The sequence below is a fragment of the Martes martes genome (assembly GCF_963455335.1).
Source record: "Martes martes genome assembly, chromosome: 17".
In the NCBI taxonomy this organism is placed as follows: Eukaryota; Metazoa; Chordata; class Mammalia; order Carnivora; family Mustelidae; genus Martes; species Martes martes.
This window is the reverse complement of record NC_137905.1, coordinates 13,546,280-13,566,769: the sequence shown is the minus strand read 5'-3', so window position 1 is coordinate 13,566,769 and position 20,490 is coordinate 13,546,280. Positions and strand designations below refer to the sequence as shown.

Below are 20,490 nucleotides of genomic sequence, written 5' to 3'. Positions count from 1 at the left end.
TGGGAGGTGGAGTTAAGCAAGTAGCAATGAGCTGCATAGACATTTGAGAGTTTTGACACTGCTAGCCAAGGTTGAAGTTCAAGGGAGGCTACAGTGGGGCTCTTACTGCTTACCTCACATTTTGTTTTCCAGGCTTCCCTCATACCTTGATATGTTCCCTCAATAATACCTCCTTGGTCCCCATGACCTTCAAACTGCGTGTCCCTGGGGATGGTGATGGCCATAAAAGCATTTCAAGTTGCCAGTATTCAGACTACAAAATGCCGTCTTGGAACAAGGATGAAATGCGCATAATGCAACCAAAAGAATTCACCATCACTCCCAGCAGTGGCACCATTCGCCCCCAAGGATTTGCCGCTATCAGGGTAAAGTGCACAGCCTTCCAGCACATATGGGCAAGGAGCCAAACTCTCAAATATTTATTAGGGCCACAGCTAAGGTATGGTTTACATGCCCACCATCAGTGGGAGGCAGTGACCCTAATTCACGTGGAAAAGTGGGCCTTTAAGGCAATAAACTACCGGGGCCAAAGAAACCAGATATAAATATATTGGGCGAAAAGAACTGACACTGCCCTAGTGGATTTCCATCAATCTAGATACACTGCCCTCACCAGAACAATGGATTCTAGCGATTTGTAGTACAACCAATGCTCTGTATAGACAGTATACTCACGGGTACAAATAGTAAAGGATTTAAGAATTCATTGACAATTAAGTCCTACTTTCCTTTGGAATCAATCGTTTATACCAGTAAAGGTCCAGATTTGTGCCCCAGATGATAACCCAGTTTATTCAGATTTTTAATACAAATCTGGGCTTCATGGTGAGTGTAGATGTGATATTCCTCACAGTGGTTTATATTTAGACCCACGGTGTGATGCTCTGGTAATGGCCAGCAGCAGAATTATTTCACAGCTGACTGAGAAAGGTTTTACTGTCCTCCCTCACTGACTTTTGCTTCTCCAAATAGTTGGGTCTAGTATTATTGAAGGCTACTAAATTGAAATTATTTTATCTTTTCTGGGAAAGAAAAAGTAAGATTTCCATAGCTAAAGTTGGTAATTTTCTCTTTGAATATTTAATTCAGCTATGGCCTTATCCCCTCACATTTTACAAAATGTTTTCTAATATCTCACCATGAATCCATTCATCCTCAGTCTTTTCTGGGACTTTTTGGCTCTTCGAAGGGCTTCTCCATGGACCTAATGAAATTTATATTATATATCGTTACAACTTCTCAGGGGTGTGGTACTTAGTCTGCTTGGGCTGCTAATTTTACCAACACTCAAGTCTGAGTGGCTGATAAACAACAGAAATTTATTTCTCACAGTTTGGAGACAGGACATCTGAGATCAGGGAGACAGAATGGGAGGGTTCTGGTGAAGGACCTCTTCCAGGTTGCAGACTGCTGACTTCCTGTGTCCTCTCATGGTGGGAGGAACTGGGGAGCTCTGGGGGAGCTTTCTTATAAGACCTCTACCCTCAAGACCTAATCACCCCCCAGTGGCCCCACCTTCTAATTACCATCACACTACAGGTTAGGATTTCAATATAATGAATTTTGTTTGGGGATGGGGGGAGGGAGGACACAACCATTCAGATGATTGCAGTTCCTAGCTGTGACTTTCCCAGGAAGAAGCGCTGTTGCCAACAGCCTACACATTACCTGCCTTTTCTGTTTGCCTCTCACACATGGCATAGGAAGATTTTAGGAGCCATAACATCCATCTAGCAGCCTTCTGCCAGAACTTCCTGTTCTTCTGCCTTCTAACCGTAGCTCAGATAGAAACAGGGCCTCTTCACTCCAAGCCCCTCTGCACGTGGGGGCAGCTACTTCTCCCTGAATCTGACAAGTTTCCTTTCCAAATCCATGGCTCCATCTTCTTTTCCCTTTTATATTTGGAAAAGCTTTCTCCAAGCTTCAGCTTTTGCTCCTGAACTATACTTCAGCCATGTCTGTGTAGACGCGAATTTGCATCCAATGATTCCCTTTGCAACCAAGACAAAAGTTTTAATTAGTCCTTCATACATAATTTATAGGTAGAAAAGCTTTCACTTCTGCCAGAAGCTGTTCTCCCCACTTAGAAGTATCTCTTCCACTACAAATCATCTTTAAGCAATTAAATATTGTGACAAGACTTCAACAGCCTGAATGTAAAATTTCACAATAATAAATAAAAAAACATAGGGTAAAAAATATATATATATACTGGGCACATATTGTCCTTGAATAGACCTTTATTTGGAGCTTCCCGTTTTTTGCTCTAATGATGAATATGGAGGGTAAAGAAGGGAGACGAGATTTTGATTTTTCTTTTTTTTTAGATTTTATTTATTTGTCAGAGAGAGAGGGCAAGCACAAGCAGAGGGAGCGGCAGGCAGAAGGAGAAGCAGACTCCCCACTGAGCAAGGAGCCCGATGCAGGACTTGATCCCAGGACCCTGGGATCAGGATCTGAGCTGAAGGCAGACGCTTAACCCACTGAGCCACCCTGGCATCCCAAGATTTTGATTTTTCTTAAAAAGAAAATTATCGAGGGGTGCCTGGGTGGCTCAGTGGGTTAAAGCCTCTGCCTTCGGCTCAGGTCATGATCTTAGGGTCCTGGGATCGAGCCCCACATCGAGCCCCACATCGGGCTCTCTGCTCAGCAGGGAGGCTGCTTCCCCCCCTCTCTCTGCCTGCCTCTCTGCCTACTTGTGATCTCTCTCTCTCTGTCAAATAAGTAAATTAAATTTTTTTAAAAAAATGTCTTAGCTTTAAAAAAATATGTTACAAAAAATTATCTAGTCGATTCCTTATGCCATTTTCTGGAACTGACATGGTCATGTTCATTTATTTTTCTCTAAGAGAGACTTAGCTATAGTGTTTTATTGGTGTATTGAATTTTCATAATTGACAGAGCCCAGAGGCATAGAGAACAATTTAAATTGAGTAATTAAAGTTTGTTTGATATGGCTCATCCTTCAGGGTCATTTTTCCCCTGATGCAAGTGTATGACTTCTTTGATACAGTCTTCTCAGAAATGAGCAAACCTATTGTGCTAAAAACCATTTGGTTTCTAACCTGGCCTTTGAAAAAACTCATCAGGCCCTGACCCCGAAATGTAACTTGTTCCACTAAAAATGTAAAATGCCACACATCCCGTAACAAAGTACTTAGAAGCCGTACTCCATGTGGTCCGGCCCTGTTCCTTTCCCCCCTGCGCAGGGGGAGGGCTGGCCTTGCAGAAGAGCCGCTTCTCACCTCTTCCTTTCCAGGTGACCTTATGCTCCAACACTGTGCAGAAATACGAGCTGGCCCTGGTGGTGGATGTGGAGGGCATCGGGGAAGAAGTGCTGGCGCTCCTAATTACTGCAAGGTATCCCCTCACCTGCTTTCTCTCTTCCCCGGCCCCCCTGAGCCGCCAGTAATGGGCTGCCTCTCCCAGAGGCAATGCGCCTGCAGTCGGTTCACACTGCATTGGTTCTGCTTTCCTGGGGAAGGAAGCTGAATCTGATATTCAAATGACAAAGCTTTGAAACTGCCAACTGCACCTTTGGTGGAGATAAGAGAAGGGATGTGCATGTGTGTTGCAGGTGTTAAGAATAATAGTGCTTTCTAATGGTCTGATTTTCCCAGTGTATAACTAAAAAGGTTTTACCAGAAAGAGGCAAACAGTTGCTGGTTTTTATTTTTATCTTTAAATATAGTACTCCAGGGTTATGCCCAGAAAGAACAGTGCTGCCAGTCCTGCTGTGGGAGATCCATTTAGCGAGACAGTCCTGCTTTCAGGACACCATTATCACGAGTTAAATGCCACCCGAATGAGGCCCTCTAACCATATCAACTCCTCAGAACACCCCCGCCTTCTCTGTATTTTAATAGAGGCAACAATGGGCTCTGGGGCTCAGGTGAAGATCCTGGCTCTGCCCTTTGTCACTTGTGTCACCTTGACCAAGTTCCTGTCTTTTCCAAAGGTTGGAGCATGACACCAACGATGACGGTCATCCTAAGTAAATAAATAAAATCATGGCCCACACTTTTGCCAAAGCAAACAGGTGTCCAGGTCTGAGCCTTTAGGGGGTATGTATGAAAATGCCATCATCTCCATGAAATTACTTAGCAAAAACCTGGTGGGGTTTAGGCCTCACGGATTGCAGAAGATGTACTGTAAAGGGCTTGAAGGTCAAGGCCTTGCTGTGGTCTACTTAGTCTTCTTTCCAAAGACCTACCTAATGATTTTGTTTGTTTAAAAATAGCAAAAACTTTCATCTGGTCCTTTCTATACCCAGGTTTACCTTTTTGCCTAGTCTTGCATTTCATTGCTTTTCTGTGTGGGTTTATTCTGATACTTCCCCCCTCTCAGCCCCCCTTCCCAGCAGATATCAATAGCAAATCCTGAATTTAAAAAGGGGGGGCGGCAGGGGATCTTAAGCAGCTATGAGTTTCCTGCCATATACTCTGTGACCCAAGTCAAATACTGCAAGTCCTATCAGCCACCGTATTTCAGGTAGTAAAGGATTAGCTTTATGAAAGTCATCAGGTCAACTGGCAACTCCATTCTAGCTAAAAGTGAACACCCATCCCATTCTAAACCTCAAACTTTAAGTTAACAAGACTCTCATGTCATTATTTTTGGTGTAATCTGTAGGAACTGCTTGAAGACCCTCAACAAAAGAATTGCTTTTAGAACTTGCAGAGAGCAGGCAGTGACAGCTTGCTGTGCCCTCTACCACAGGTTAATCATCTCTCTCTGAGTGAGCTCTCGCTCAGTGCTCTGGGCACTGTGCTATATTATTCATTCACAATACCTCCTATATTTCCCTCAACACTCTGAGAAGAGTTCATTATGCTAATGTCAGTCCCTAGAATTACCTTCATTACACCTCTGAGCAAAGTGGGACTCTGGGAGGGAAAACTACTTGCTCAAGCTTGTACTTGTTAAGGTCAGTATTTGAGACTGGATCTGACTCAGATGCCAGTGCTCCCCACCGTGGCACTGTATTGTCACCACTGTCCATGCCAGTTCCGGGCTGAGCAGCTGTCTGAGCCTACAGCTCCAAGACAGCTGTTCTGCATAGGAATTAGAATTATTACCATAATTTAGATGGTACAGACTGTAGCTAGTCCTTGGAGGACTCTGACTGGTCCAAAGTGTCACAGCTAGTTAGGACCCCATGCTGGTGGCATTGGCCCTATTTGACTTGGAAACGCATCCACTACCCTAAGGATCTTGCACTGTGGGGGTACCTTGGGGAAACAAGGCCAAATATGAAAAACAATGGAAATGTTAGTCATTACCCATGGAGGACTGCTGTTTAAGGAGTCCTGCTTCTAGCCCTTTTTTGATTAAAAAGTGGTGACTAGGGGCTAAGGGATAAGGACGACAGGAGAGGAGATTTGAAAATGATTAATGTAGTCGTTAGAGAAAAACTTTGTGACAGTGACAAATGGTGTTTAACTTGGGACTCAGCCTTCTCCATATGTAAACAAGCTCTCTATCCTCTTGAATTCTTTAATGGTCTCCTTCCTTTGAGCAGGTGTATTGTACCTACCCTCCACATGGTTAACCCAGAGGTGGACTTTGGGCGCTGCTTCCTGAAGTACCCCTACGAGAAAACAGTCCAGCTTGTCAATCAAGATGACCTCCCAGGATGCTATGCGGTCCTGCCTCAGGTGAGTTACGTTATCCTTTTCCAGTGTTGATTTTTCTTCAGTTGGATTTTCTTGATGAGAAAGAGAAACCCTTCTAAAGAGCCATGTTCCTGAACACATGACCTTCTGTACTTCTTATTTTTAGCCCTGAGAAAATCTGGGCATGGGGTCATAAAGCCGCAGCTGGGTTGCCACCCGCATGATTGAGCATCTACAGATGTAAACAGTTATTAATTTCCCAGGTAATTTGCCTTTGTTAAAGAAAGGAGAGGGTCAATTAAGCCAACATGAAGAAGTTGTACCTGCAAATAATTGCCTATGAATTAAACTAGGAGTTTTCATTTATGGCCATGGCTGTGACTTGAACAGCATCACTAAGATACGATATTTAGAAGTGGACTTGTTGAATTAGAAGGCTAGAGTTACTACAAAAAGAAGAAAAAAAAGGAAATCATCTCCTAATGTTTTATGAAATGGATCTGTCTGCATACCACTACAACTAGCTAAGTGGGACATGAAGCAATTAAACACATATGGACTAAAGATTCAAAAAGATCTCTACACATCAAAGAAATGGAACGTTACTAATGGGATGCAATTTACCAAGAATGCATTTGTATTTAAAGCTCTATTGCTCTGGGACGCCTGGGTGGCTCAGTCGGTTGAGCGGCTACCTTAGGTTCGGGTCATGATCCCCGAGTCCTGGGATCAAGTCCCACATCGGGCTCCCTGCACAGCGGGGAACCTGCTTCTCCCTCTGCCTCTCTGCCTGCCACTCTGCCTGCCTGTGTGCTCTCTCTCTGACAAATAAATAAAAATAAAATCTTAAAAAAAAAAAAAACAACTATTGCTCTGTAAGGGCAGTACTCTAATAAAAATTCATACCAAAAAAAAAAGCCCACCCCCCAAAACCCAAATCATATAGGGTTTTTATTTGACTGTAGGCTTAAAATGAGTTCAAAGACCAGTATGGAGGCCATCAAACCAAGGCAGGTTAGGCTGTATCAGAGGAACACAGTGGTCGGCTAAAGGAAGAAGATAACCATTGCTCAAGGCAGTGCCAGACTTTGTGTTCAGATCTTGACATCAAAATTTTTAGTGGAAACATAAAAAAAAATTATGTGTGGAGTAACCAGAATGGCAATTGACATCATCTGGAAATTCAAGTTCTATGAGAAGCACAGTGTTTAAAAAGGGACAGAAAAGACTTAGCTAGGATGAAATAGCCATCTTTTCCTAGTTGAAGGGCCATTATGTAAAAGAGGAAATTAGAATTACCCTATGGACTTCTCTGAGACAAAACCAGAAGCCAAGGGTTGGGTTTGATGAGAGCCAACTTTTCTAACTTTTAGGTGATCGACAATGGAATAGGCTAGCCTTGAGTAGCACACGATCATCTCAAGAATTCAGAGCAGAGCCTGCCCCTGAGGTGGTGAGGGAGCTTTTTCTGCACACCTGGGCTGGGAGAAGGGTGAGATGCTTGCTTGGAGCACAGAATTTAGAGGGGAGCCCCAAAACTCAGCCATCAAGATAAATCATATTTTCATGTTACATTTTAAGAAATCAAAATTAATGCAAAATTAAAACAAAATATCAAATATTAGATAAAGACAGAATCAGCATTGCTGATCTTCCCTTTGGCTTCAGGTACCCATAAGGCTTGGGCAGAGCACTGCCGCATTGACCCGCTGGGTTGGATTAGGCCGTGTTAGCCCATTCCAGGTGCACAAAGACCATGGGGATCTCTGGACAGCTGAAATCTGTATGCTCTGTCCTTTTTCTCTAGGAGCTGAAATTTCCCAGAAGTACCCAAATTTAATTGGCCAATGGGATTTTTAAAGTTGTATTTGTTGCTGTCTTAAAGTTGTATTTGTTGCTAGCAGGGCACCTGGGTGGCTCAGTCAGTTAAGTGGCCAACTCTTGATTTCAGCTCAGGTCATGATCTCAGGGTCCTGGGATCGAGCCCCATTATCTGGCTCCATGCTCAGCAGGAAGTCTGCTGGAGATTCCCTCCCTCTCCCTCTGCCCCTCCCCCTGCTTGCATTCTCTCTCTCTCTCTAATTAAATAAATAAATCTTAAAAAAAAAAAACTAGTAATATGTTAAGAGCAGGGTTTTGAAGAACATACAGTGATAAATGCTGGATAACATTCGTTCGTTCATTCATTCATTCATTCTTTCACCTACCTATGTTGCCATTTAATAAAACACAGACTGAGCATATGTTCTGGGCCAGGAAATGGGCATTCCAGGTCATGCCCTAGGAAGCTGACAGTCCATGCAACAGATGGACACACAGATAGTACACACTGTGGACTAGGGCTGCAGGATGCCCCCTGGTAACAGAGGAAAAGCCCTGAGTCTTGAGCAGGGTGGGTACCTGCAGGTGTTCAGGATGGATGTGCAGGTCAGTCAAAGGGAGGGGGCGTTCTAGGAGGAGTAACACACATGCAAAGGGCTGGAGGTAGGAACCAGTATCGTGCTCAGGAAGGACCAGGAGCCTCTGTTGACAGAGCACAAAGGAATGAGGTGGCGGGGGATAAAGCATGAACACCCGGAGGACCAGGCCAAAGAATTTGGCTTAGGGACTAATTCACATTGCAGGTAATTTCAGCATCTTGCTGGGTTGTGCACTTTGGATTGGGGCCGAATGCACACCCTGCTTTTCTTTAGCAGAATTGAGGTGCCCGTCCCCATTTACTTGCCTAAATGGTGACATACTCTTAAAAAACCTCCATGGACTCAGGATGACACTTGTTTCAAAATAACCTAATATGCTATTTATTTCATACCCTGCCAGGGGCTTGCTTATCTGTCCAGCTTGTCTCTCCCACCAGGTATATGGAGATAAGCCTGCTGTGTTACTCTCCAGTCCCACGCCCTGTGGAGTCATCCCTCCCCACAGCACCGTTCACATACCTCTGGCCCTGGAGACCCAGGTCACTGGGGAATATAGGTCCACAGTCTACATCTCAACCTTTGGGAGCCCGGACCCCCCTATGGTGAGAGCCAGTTTTCAGAATTACAGTTAAAATTTCTGTACTTCTTGCAGACTCCATATTTCTGTATTTTCTGGTTTTGCATTTTCACTCTGCAATAGTAAAATACTAGTGCTGTATTACTCCAGGAATCTATCTTCAGATTCATGTAAACAAAGTACCGTTTTATAACATTTGTCCTTTTTAATTTTTTATTTTGTGTTTTAATTTGTAAATTTTTTAGTTTTTCAATTTTTATTTTTAAATTATTTTAAATTTTAATTCTAACATAGTTAACATGCAGTGTTATGTTAGTTTCAGATGTACGATATAGTCATTCAGCAAGTCTATATATTATTATTATTACTCAGTGCTCATCAAGATGAGTGTCCTCTTAATCCTATCACCTATTTCCCCCATCGCCCCTATCTACCTCCCCTCTGTTGTTCTATACAGTTAAGAGTCTGTGTTTTGGTTTTCTCTTTTTTTTCTCCCTTTGTTTTGTTTTGTTTGTTTGTTTGTTTCTTAAATTCCATATATGCATGAGATTATATGTTATTGGTCTTTCTCTGACTGACTTATCTCACTTTGCGTTGTACTCTCTAGATCCATCCCTGTTGTCACAAATGGCAAACTGCCTTCTTTTTTATGGCTGAGTAATATTCCACCGTATATACACACCATGTCTTCTTTATCAATAGCATTTGTTCCTAAACTCCTATTAGAAGTTTCTCTCTCTCTCTCTCTCTCTCTCTCACACACACACACACACACACACACACACACAGTGGGGGCCTGGCCCCCCTCCAGAAACTCTGAGGAGAGAGCCCATCTGTGTGTGGATCATCCTCCTCCGTTGTTCCCGAGCAAAGCTGAGTATCCCTCACTGGCTGCACGTGGGCTCTGAGCATGATTCCAGTCACTGCTCACTGGATCTTTTCCTGTATTTTGACTGGACTCATAGGCCCAAATGAACCTACTAAAGCTGTGGGAAGAGGGAGATGTGGAAAGTGATCTGCCGCTTGAGCTGAATCAAAGGATACATCTTGAACCTTGAAGATGCCCAGCAGGCTGTGAATCCCTAGACATTTGGTTTAGTTGGGAGCTGGGCGATGTAGGTGTACAATTATTTGAAGTGATTCTGAATGCTTAGAGAGTAAACTAGGGTTTTGCTGTTATCTCTTCATATAAGATGCCATAGATAAACCTCCCGACCTAGAAAGCAACCTCACAAAGGCAGGCCAATGGGAAACCTGCCCCCGGTCCAGGCACCCCGCCCTGCACCGATGCAGCCCATGACGAGGTCCCATGCTGAGCAGGCAGCACTGTATGAAAGAAGAAGGCCCCCCCTTCCTCAGGCAGATACAATGCCTGGATGGAGGCACGGGGCTAGCAGGAGAAGAACAAGGTGTTTCTCAGTCCCCAGACTGCACAGCTGTGTGCAGCGGACAGCCCTGTTGTTTCCTCTCAGTGTGCGCTTGGGCTGACCAGGCAAGCCATTCATCCCTTTTGGGGAGGAATTCCAGGCTGGGTTCATGGGTCTGACCAGCATGACCATCTCTGTGTCCCTCTGACCACAGAGTACAGAGGGAAGGAATGACAGTTCTCTAAGCACCCTCTAGTGCCCCTACTCTTTATAAAAAGAGTGAAACCATCTCCAAGGCCAGCCATTTTTCAGCTCTTCTTCTGTTTTTTCTCTTGCATGGAACATAGGTCTGTCGCATAAAGAGCATCGGAGAAGGTCCAGTTATCTATGTACATCCCACTCAAGTCGATTTTGGCAATATCTATGTCCTAAAGGACTCCTCAAGGGTTCTCAACCTGTCTAACCAGTCCTTCATCCCTGCGCTATTTCAGGCACGCATGGTGAGTAGATGGCGGGTCATCGTGGGGTAAAAACACAGCTTTGCTCCTACCTTATTGGCAGTGGTCCTGTTTTTACAAAATGCCTTTGAAAATGGTCAACAGAAGCAGAGATTTCTATGGTTTGACTGTATTAAGCTCTGTCATTCTCATCCTCGGTTCCTCTCTATTACAATCCCTTTGTTGACTAGGAAATACAATGTGCATACAGTTTAGTACACAAGCAAATATATTTAGTGTAATGTTGGGAGGATGCTTCCAAGATCTTCTTACTGAACTATGCCTAAGTCCCTCCCCCACCTCTGTAAAACACCTCTTAGATGTCCCCATAACTGAAAATGCCTTTTTATATTTAATTTAAACTCTTTGGTCACAAATATGTTACGATGCTAGTTCTAGTTTTATCCTCTCTTCCTTTTAGCAATATTTTGATGTAATTTATAAAGATACATAAAGTACAGCAAGATATTTGCCAAAATTCGAAATTAAAGAAAACTAAAACAAGGATTGATACAAAAAAAAGATATGTAATAATTCTAGAAATGAGTTTGTCCTATGTCTGTGTATTTTATAATATACACGTCTGCTAGTCTTCTATAAATTCATTTTTAACAGATAATACCAATTTTTACAGAATTTAGAAACTTCTCATCCAGCAACTGAAAATATTTTTGATTTTAGAAAAAGTTTTCTAAATTTAAATATAAAATATTAAATAGCATAGCCCTCATCCTTTCCCCAACTTATTGATATTTGAATGAACGCTAACATTTGGTTTCAGTATTTGTCAGATATTTCTGAAAAATGAATTATTAATTTTCTAAAAGTCCATTAGAAGGAACAGGATCATGGTTTTCTGCTGACTTGTCACAGCTCCTTAGTCATTGGTCCCAATAAACATTCATTCATCATTACTATTATTTCTTCTTATTATCAGTTGTCATTCGTCCTTATAAAGGCAGCCATTTCCTGCATAGTCACTGCTCTTTGCAGTACAAGGTTCTGACACAACCCCACCCTTGTCCGAGTGCCTTGTGGATCTTGTGTGGAAAATAATGTCTAATAATGTTGAAAGAAAAATCCTACAGAAAAGATGCCTCAGCTAGTCTTCATCCAGTGAATTAGTTGATGTGTTTGGTGGAAAGCAAGGAATATTGCTAGGAAGTGTTGCTTGTGGCCCAGCTTTGTGTGTGCAGAGTTCACACTGGAGGAGGCACAGAGGCAGCCGAGCTGTCAAGGACACTGAGAGGTGGCCCGGGAGGGTCCGAGCAGATTACAGAGGAGGAGATGAGCAGAAACCACCAGGATGCTTAGGTACCAGGGTAGCACCTGCCGCTTGGTTAAATTCTCAGGTAGTTCCAGATTTCGCTTTTTGACACATGTTAAAAACCAAAAAAACGCACCAAGGATCTATGGGTTTTCATTAATATAGTGTATATATTGAATGATCCAGCTGGTTGTTAAAATGGGACTTTTTCGGGGCACCTGCGTGGCTCAGTGGGTTAAAGCCTCTGCCTTTGGCTTGGGTCATGATCTCAGGGTCCTGGGATCGAGCCCCGAGTCGGGCTCTCTGCTCAGCAGGGAGCCTGCTTCCCTTCCTCTCTCTCTGCCTACTTGTGATCTCTGTCTGTCAAATGAATAAAATCTTTAAAAAAAAAATGGGACTTTTTCTTTTCCACAAAGGTTTCATGATTCCATCTTTTGATCTTTAGTATCCTCTTAAATCAGCAAGCTCCAGTTCCAAGCAACCAAATGTGTGATGTAAGCGATTGGTTGTAGACTCTGTTTCCCTGCACATCCACTCTTGGAAAACTGGTGGTGTTGAGCTGATTGTCCTTCCAGCATAAAAGTAGTTTCAGCTGTAATTCTCATGAGTGAACAGGTCACTCCTTTCACATTTTAGCTGGAGTTTTGATGGCTATCCTAGTAAATAAATACTAATGTGTGTTAATATTATAGGAATTGAATGACACTAACTGGGACATTAACTACAGTGGGAAGAAATAGAAATACCATTTACTAAATTTTGAAATTGTTGTACAGTGCTGAACCTGCAAATTCATTCTCATAGAAATTACCAGGCATTAGGAAAAAGTTTCAATTAGTAGTTGTTTTTTTCCCCTAACTAAACCAAGAGCTCAGTACCCAGGCTACCGGTGGTCTGGTATTTGTTGCATTTCATTTCTCACTCAGAGAGAAGCAGGGCAAGGACATACTCTTCACTTCTTCCAGGATTACTAAGGATTCAGCTCTGAAAGTTCTCTCTCTCTTCCTGCTGGATGCCCTGACAGGTGGGCTCATCCTCTCTCCTCTCTTGGCTGTTGGAAAATGTCAGCCCTTCCCCCATGTGGCTCCCACTGTCAGCCGCTTGCCACGCTCAGTCTTGTGCATGGCCTGCAGTCACAACAACCACTGTGATTACATTCTCTCTTGCTTGGCAAGAGACATGTGTTTGTCATCAGCTGGAGGGGCAGGAGATAGGAAGCTGGAAGCCCACCTTCCCCATGCTGTTGGGAAATAAATTAGACTTGGAGTGATTTTGAATTTCTCAGAAATAAATGCTGTATTAAAAAGTGATTAAAACCCCTGAAACTTCTTAGTATAATATGGAGCGAAGAAACGGTGAAGATTATATCTTTTCTGTTTCAGTAAAGCTTAACTTGTCCTGAGTCTAAAAAAAAAAAAATGTTTAGTAAAAGCAGAGAATTGTGTGACCCAGAGCCATAGTTCTCCTTTGCTTTGGAATGCTTGAAACACCAGCCTCCCCTAACGGTTCCCTGTGGCTGATTTATTTGGATTTAAGATGAAAGACTCAAAACAATAGAGTAAGTCACCTCTGGTTTGGAGGTTAAAAATATCAAAGTGTGAGAGCAGAGCAGAGAAAGGCCATTTTGGCAAGAGTACGTGGGCTTTGCTTCACACATAGCACTCCTCTCTTCCTCTGGGTGACAGCAGAAATAAGGCAAAAATATGGCAGTTCTCTGGGCCCTAGGACTTCAGCATCAGGCTGGAAGATAGACATCTTCTTTCATGGGTGCCCCTCGCTAAGCAAAGAATGTGCATTGCCCAGCACTTGTTCAGAAACATCTGGAATCTATTCAACCTAAGGAAACAATTAGCTCAAGAACTTGCATCCAGATGTCAGTGACATCTTGAGATTCGGCTGGCACTGAAGCATTTTGCATGGGCTTTCTCTCTCCGTGATCTGTGGGAGAGGCCATTACAGTTAGACCTTTAGAGTTTCCGGAATCCAGGAAATGAGAATACTGATGCTTCATTCAAGCTTGGCTCCTTTTAAACATTTATTTTCTTTGTCACTTGCTAAGCCATACACAGTGATAACAGCATTCAGGGAATCATTGGGATTTCACATCTTCAGGCCCTAAGCCATTGGGTCCTTTCCTTGTCTAGGTAGGGACACCCTCTTTATATTTACTTGTTTGTCTGCTTGTCTCCTTCTATTTGCCACTTTATGTACGGTATTTCACTTACTGTAACCCGTGAGAGAAATATTGTTATAATGCCCATTTGAATGAGGTAGAAGCAGAGGTACAGACAGGTTCAATAAATTGCCATAAGTGGCAGAGCCTGGTTCCCAGGACTAGTGGTCTGACTTCAGACTCATACTCTTTTCTACTGTACTGCCTAACTTTGCCCAACCAGTGGTTATCCAAAAGGATGTGAAAATGGGGAAAGGATTTTTGTTTCATGTCCATGAAAGACCTTAAAAGGTAGACATGCCTAGAAGAACAGATTTTTCTAAAAAGTTGGAGGAAGAAATTAAGGAGTGTTTCTGAAGTAGAGTATATTAAGAAATGAAGAGTATGATATAGTGTCATACTTAAGGGTCTATCCAACAAGATTATCTAACAATTGTAAATATTCTTGTCCCCAACATGGGAGCAGCCAATTATAAAACCAATTAATAACCAAAGTAAAGAAACACATTGATAATAATACATTAATAGTAGGGGACTTTACTCATAGCAATGGACAGATCATCTAAGCAGAAGATCAACAAAGAAACAAGGGGCTTTGAATGACATACTGGACCAGATGGACTTCACAGATACATAGAACATTCCATCCTAAAACAACAGAATAATCATTCTTCTCAAGTGCACATAGAACTTTCTCCAGAAGAGATCACATACTATGTCACAAATCAGGTCTCAACTGATATCAAAAGATTGGAATTATTCTCTGCATATTTTCAGTTAAAACTTGAATTCAATCCCAAGAGGAAATTTGGAAGGAGCTCAAAACACTTGTAGGTTAAAGAGCATCCTAGTAAAAAATGAATGGGTCAACCAGGAAATTAAAGAATTTAAAAATTTCTTTAAAAAATTCATGGAAACTAATGAGAATGAAAACATATCTGTTCAGAACCTTTGGGACACAACAAAAGTGGTCCTAAGAGGGAAGAACATTGCAATACAAAAAAAGACCTCACTCAAAAAATTAGAAAAATCTTAAATATACAAGCTAACTTTATACCTAAAGGAGCTGGAGAAAGAACAGCAAATAAAACCTAAACTGAGCAGGAGAAGAGAAATAATAAAGATTAGATCAGAAATCATTAACTAGAAACCAGAAGAACAGTAAAACAGATAAATGAAGTTAGAAGTTTGTTCTTTGAAAGAGTTAATATGATAGATAAACCTCTAACCAATCTTATCCAAAAGAAAAGAGAAAGGACCTAAATTAATAAAATCATGAATAAAAGGGAAGAGATCACGATTAACACCAAGGAAATAGAAATTATTAGTAGTAATTATTACCAGCAACTCTATGCCAACAAATTAAGCAATCTGGAAGAAATGAATGCATTCCTGGAAACTGATAAACTACCAAGACTGAAACAGGAAGAAATAGATCATCTGAATAGACTAATAACCAGCTAGGAAATTGAAGCAGTAATCAAAAACCTCCCAAAAAACAAGAGCTCAGGGCCAGATGACTTCCCAGGGGAATTCTACCAAACATTTCAAGAAGAAATCATACCTATTTTACTGAAGCTGTTTCAAAAAAAATAGAAATAGAAGGGAAACTTCCAAATTCATTCTATGAGGCCAGCCATTACCCTGATCCCAAAACCAGGTGAAGACCCCGTCAAAAAGTAGAAGTACAGACCAGTATCCCTGATGAACATGGAGGCCGAAATACTCAATAGGATCCTAGCCTATAGGATCCAACAGTACATTAAGAGGATTATTCACGACCAAGTGGGAATTATTCCTGGGATGCAAGAGTGGTTCAACATTCACAAATCAACCAGCATGATAGATCATATTAATAAAAGAAAAGAACAATATTATTCTCTCAGTTGATGCAGAAAAAGCATTTGACAAAATGTAGCACCCTTTCTTGATGAAAACTCTTCAAAATATAGGGCTAGAGGGATCATACCTCGATATGATAAAAGCCATCTACAAAAAGCCCACAGCAAATATTCTCAATGACAAAAAACTGAGACCTTTTCCCCTCAGGCCAGAAACACAACAAGGATGCCCACTCTCACCACTGTTGTTCAACATAGTACTAGAAGTCCTAACCTCAGCAATCAGACAACAAAAAGAAACAAAAAGCATTCAGATTGGCAAAGAAGAGGTCAAACACTCACTCTTAGCAGATGACATGATACTTCATGTGAAAACCGAAAAGACTCCACCCCAAAATTGCTAGAACTCATACAGCAGTTCAGCAATGTGGCAGAATACAAAATCAATGCACAGAAATCAGTAGCATTTCTATACACCAACAATGTGACTGAAGAAAGAGAACTTAAGGAATCAATCCTATTTACATTTGCACCAAAAACCATAGGTTACCTAGGAATAAACCTAACCAAGGAGGCAAAGGAACTGTATTTAGAAGATTGTAAAACACTCAGGAAAAAAATTTGAGGAAGAGAGGAAGACACAAAGAGATGGAAAAACATTCCATGCTCATGAATCGGAAGAAGAAATATTGTTAAAATGTCTGTGCTACCCATAGCAATCTACACATTCAGTGCAATCCCTATCAAAATACCATTGACATTTTTCACAGAGCTGGAAAAAATAATCCTGAAATTTGTATGGAAACAGAAAAGACTCTGAATAACCAAGGGAATGTTGAAAACAACAACAACAAAGCTGGGGGCATCAATAATGCCTGACTTCAAGCTATATTACAAAGCTGTGATCACTAAGACAGCATGGTACTCGCACAAAAACAGACACATAGATCAATGGAACAGAATAGAGAGCCCAGAAATGGACCCTCAACTCTATGGTCAACTAATCAGGAAAGAATATCCAATGGAAAAAAGACAGTCTCTTCAATAAATGGTGCTGAGAAAATTGGACAGCCACACACAGAAGAATGAAACTGGACCATTCTGTTACACCATACACAAAGATAAACTCAAAATGGATGCAAGATCTAAATGTGAGACAGGAATCCATCAAAATCCTAGAGGAGAACACAGGCAACGACCTCTTTGAACCTTGGCCACAGCAACTTCTTGCCAGACACATCTCTAAAGGCAAGGAAGACAAAAGCAAAAATGAACTATTGGAACTTCATTGAGATAAAAAGCTTCTGCACAGCAAAGGAAATAGTCAACAAAATTAAAAAGGCAACCTACGGAATGGGAGAAGATATTTGCAAATGACACATCAGATAAAGAGCTGGTATCCAAGATCTATAAAGAATTTCTCAAACTCAACACCCCAAGAAATAATCCAGTCAAGAAATGGGCAGAAGACATGAACAGACATTTCTCCAAAGAAAACATACAAATGACCAAAAGACACATGAAAAAATGCTCCACATCACTTGTTATCAGGGAAATACAAATCAAAACCACAATGAGATACCACCTTACACCAGTTAGAATGGCTAAAGTTAACAAGACAGGAAACAACAAATGTTGGCAATGGTATGGAGAAAGGGGAACCCTTTTACACTGTTGGAGGGATTGCAAGCTGATATAGCCACTCTGGAAAACAGTGTGGAGGTTCCTCAAAAAGTTAAAAATAGAGTTACCCTATAGCCCAGAAGTTGCACTACTGGGTATTTATCCCAAAAATACAGATATAATGAAATAAAGAGGCACCTGTACCCCAGTGTTCCTAGTAGCAATGTCCATAGTAGCCAAACTGTGGAGATGTCCTTCAACAGATGAATGGATAAAGATGTGGTATAAACCATATAAATATACATTCCATATACAATGGAATATTACTCAGATATTCAAAAGGATAACTACCTACCATTTACATCAGTGTGGATGGAACTGGAGGGTATTATGCTAAGTGAAATAAGTCAATCAGAGCAAGACAATTATATGGTTTCACTCATATGTGTAATATAAGAAATAGCATGGAGGATCATAGGGGAAGGGAGGGAAAACTGAATGGGAGGAAATCAGAGAGGGAGACAAACCATGACAGATTGTTGACTCTGGGAAACAAATTGAGGGTTGTGGAAAGGGAGGTGGGGGGTATGGGGTAACTGGGTGATGGGCATTAAGGAGGGCATGTGATGAGCACTGGGTTTTATATGCAATTGATGAATCACTGACCACTACATCTGAAATAAATGATGTACTATATGTTGGCTAATTGAATTTAAATTTTAAAAATATTAACCTTGTACAATAACACTGTTGAATTTTGTGTATCCATCTGTATCAGCCTTCAGTGTTGCCACACATCTCTTAATTAGTTCTAATTGTTGGCAAACGCTCAAGTGCAGACTTCTGTTCCAGTCCTTATACCTTCCTTCTCATTCTTGCCTCATCACATTGAGTAGGATCTTCAATGTAATATTGAATAGTAAAGTAAGGTAGAGTGAGCATCTCTGTTTTATCCCTGACTTTAATGAATAAGCTCCAAATGTTTTACTCTAAGCATAATATCTCCTACAGATTTGTGGTTAATACTTATGTCACATTCAGAAGTTTTCATCCATTCCTATTCTGATATCATGAACATGTACTAAAACTTAGTGCATTTCCTGTATCTATTCAAGTGATATGATTTTTCTCCTTTAATATGTTAATACAGTAAATTAAGTTAATAGATTTTCCAGTTGTGAATCATATTTACATTCTCTAGGATGACTCCAACCAGTTGTATTATTTGAGTACACTATTGATATGATTGCTGTCATATTATTTATATTTTTGCATCTGTTTATAATTTTTTTACATTGCATTTTTCTGGTTTTGGTATCAAGAATCTCATATTCTTATAATATGAGTTAGCTTTTCCTCTTTTAAATTTTTGAAAAGATCTTTATATAATCTACATAAAGTAGGATCCATTCCTTGATGATAAAGACATTTAATCATAGGAAGTTCATGTGTTTATTGAGGGTGGAAAGGTGTACAAAACATGATGAAATTTTTAACTAAGATTCCTTTTGTGTAATGATTATTTAAATTTTTCTAGAAAATTTTCATTTAATCTAAATGCAAATGTATTGGCATAAAATTATTCTAAATATGATTTTGATGATTTTTAAATGTTCATACACTAATTTCTGCTCATAAAATGTACCACTTTTTCCTACATTATTTATAATTATTTCATTCTTTTTTAGGAACCTTAATTGTAATGTTTAACAATACTTTAAATCATTTTAATCATGCCTTTAAAGCTTATAAATATTCTCTTTATGCAAAACTTTGGCTCCATAATCATCATTTTTATTTGTAATACTTTTTTATTATAAATATTTGATAAATTTTACTGTGATTTTCTTTTTAATATGTGAGTTATATATGGGGTATATATTTTTAATTCTTTACATTTCCCTTTTTTAAAGAATTTTAATAGATAACTTTTAACTGTAATGAAGTTGGAAAACATTGATTGCATGATACATAGTCTTCGAATTTGTATTTTGGGAGACATAGTTATGGTTGGTTTTTTTTTTTTTTTTAAATTTTTTATTTATTTTCAGCGTAACAGTATTCATTGTTTTTTCACCACACCCAGTGCTCCATGCAATCTGTGCCCTCCCTAATACCCACCACCTGGTTCCCCCACCCTCCCACCCCGCCCCTTCAAAACCCTCAGGTTGTTTTTCAGAGTCCATAGTCTCTCATGGTTCACCTCCCCTTCCAATTTCCCTCAACTCCCTTCTCCTCTCCATCTACCCTTGTCCTCTATATTATTTGTTATGCTCCACCAATAAGTGAAACCATATGATACTTGACTTTCTCTGTTTGACTTATTTCACTCAACATAATCTCTTCCAGTCCTGTCCATGTTGCTACAAAAGTTGGGTATTCGTCCTTTCTGATGGAGGCATAATACTCCATAGTGTATATGGACCACATCTTCCTTATCCATTCATCCGTTGAAGGGCATCTTGGTTCTTTCCACAGTTTGGCGACCGTGGCCATTGCTGCTATAAACATTGGGGTACAGATGGCCCTTCTTTTCACTACATCTGTATCTTTGGGGTAAATACCCAGCAGTGCAATTGCAGGGTCATAGGGAAGATCTATTTTTAATTTCCTGAGGAATCTCCACACTGTTCTCCAAAGTGGCTGCACCAGTTTGCATTCCCACCAACAGTGTAAGAGGGTTCCCCTTTCTCCACATCCTCTCCAACACACGTTGTTTCCTGTCTTGCTAATTTTGGCCATTCTAACTGGTGTAAGGTGGTATCTCAATGTGGTTTTGATTTGAATCTCCCTGATGGCTAGTGATGATGAACATTTTTTCATGTGTCTGGTAGCCATTTGTATGTCTTCATTGGAGAAGTGTCTGTTCATATCTTCTGCCCATTTTTTGATATGATTATCTGTTTTGTGTGTGTTGAGTTTGAGGAGTTCTTTATAGATCCTGGATATCAACCTTTTATCTGTACTGTCATTTGCAAATATCTTCTCCCATTCCGTGGGTTGCCTCTTTGTTTTGATGACTGTTTCTTTTGCTGTGCAGAAGCTTTTTATCTTGATGAAGTCCCAGAAGTTCATCTTTGCCTTTATTTCCTTCGCCTTTGGAGACATAT

At 40.7% G+C, this 20,490-nt stretch overlaps 1 protein-coding gene across 2 annotated transcripts in view; it reads left to right on the top strand.

Annotated features, from left to right (window-relative positions):
• Positions 1-20,490, top strand: part of HYDIN (HYDIN axonemal central pair apparatus protein) — a gene marked incomplete at both ends in the record, with an annotated part of 302,437 nt that overhangs the window by 100,633 nt on the left and 181,314 nt on the right. For both annotated transcript variants that reach the window (XM_080829076.1, XM_080829075.1), the window contains 5 exons: positions 133-365; positions 3,260-3,360; positions 5,522-5,657; positions 8,473-8,637; positions 10,327-10,479. In XM_080829076.1, coding sequence (XP_080685202.1) covers positions 133-365; positions 3,260-3,360; positions 5,522-5,657; positions 8,473-8,637; positions 10,327-10,479 — 788 coding nt within the window. The remainder of the gene's footprint in view (positions 1-132; positions 366-3,259; positions 3,361-5,521; positions 5,658-8,472; positions 8,638-10,326; positions 10,480-20,490) is intronic.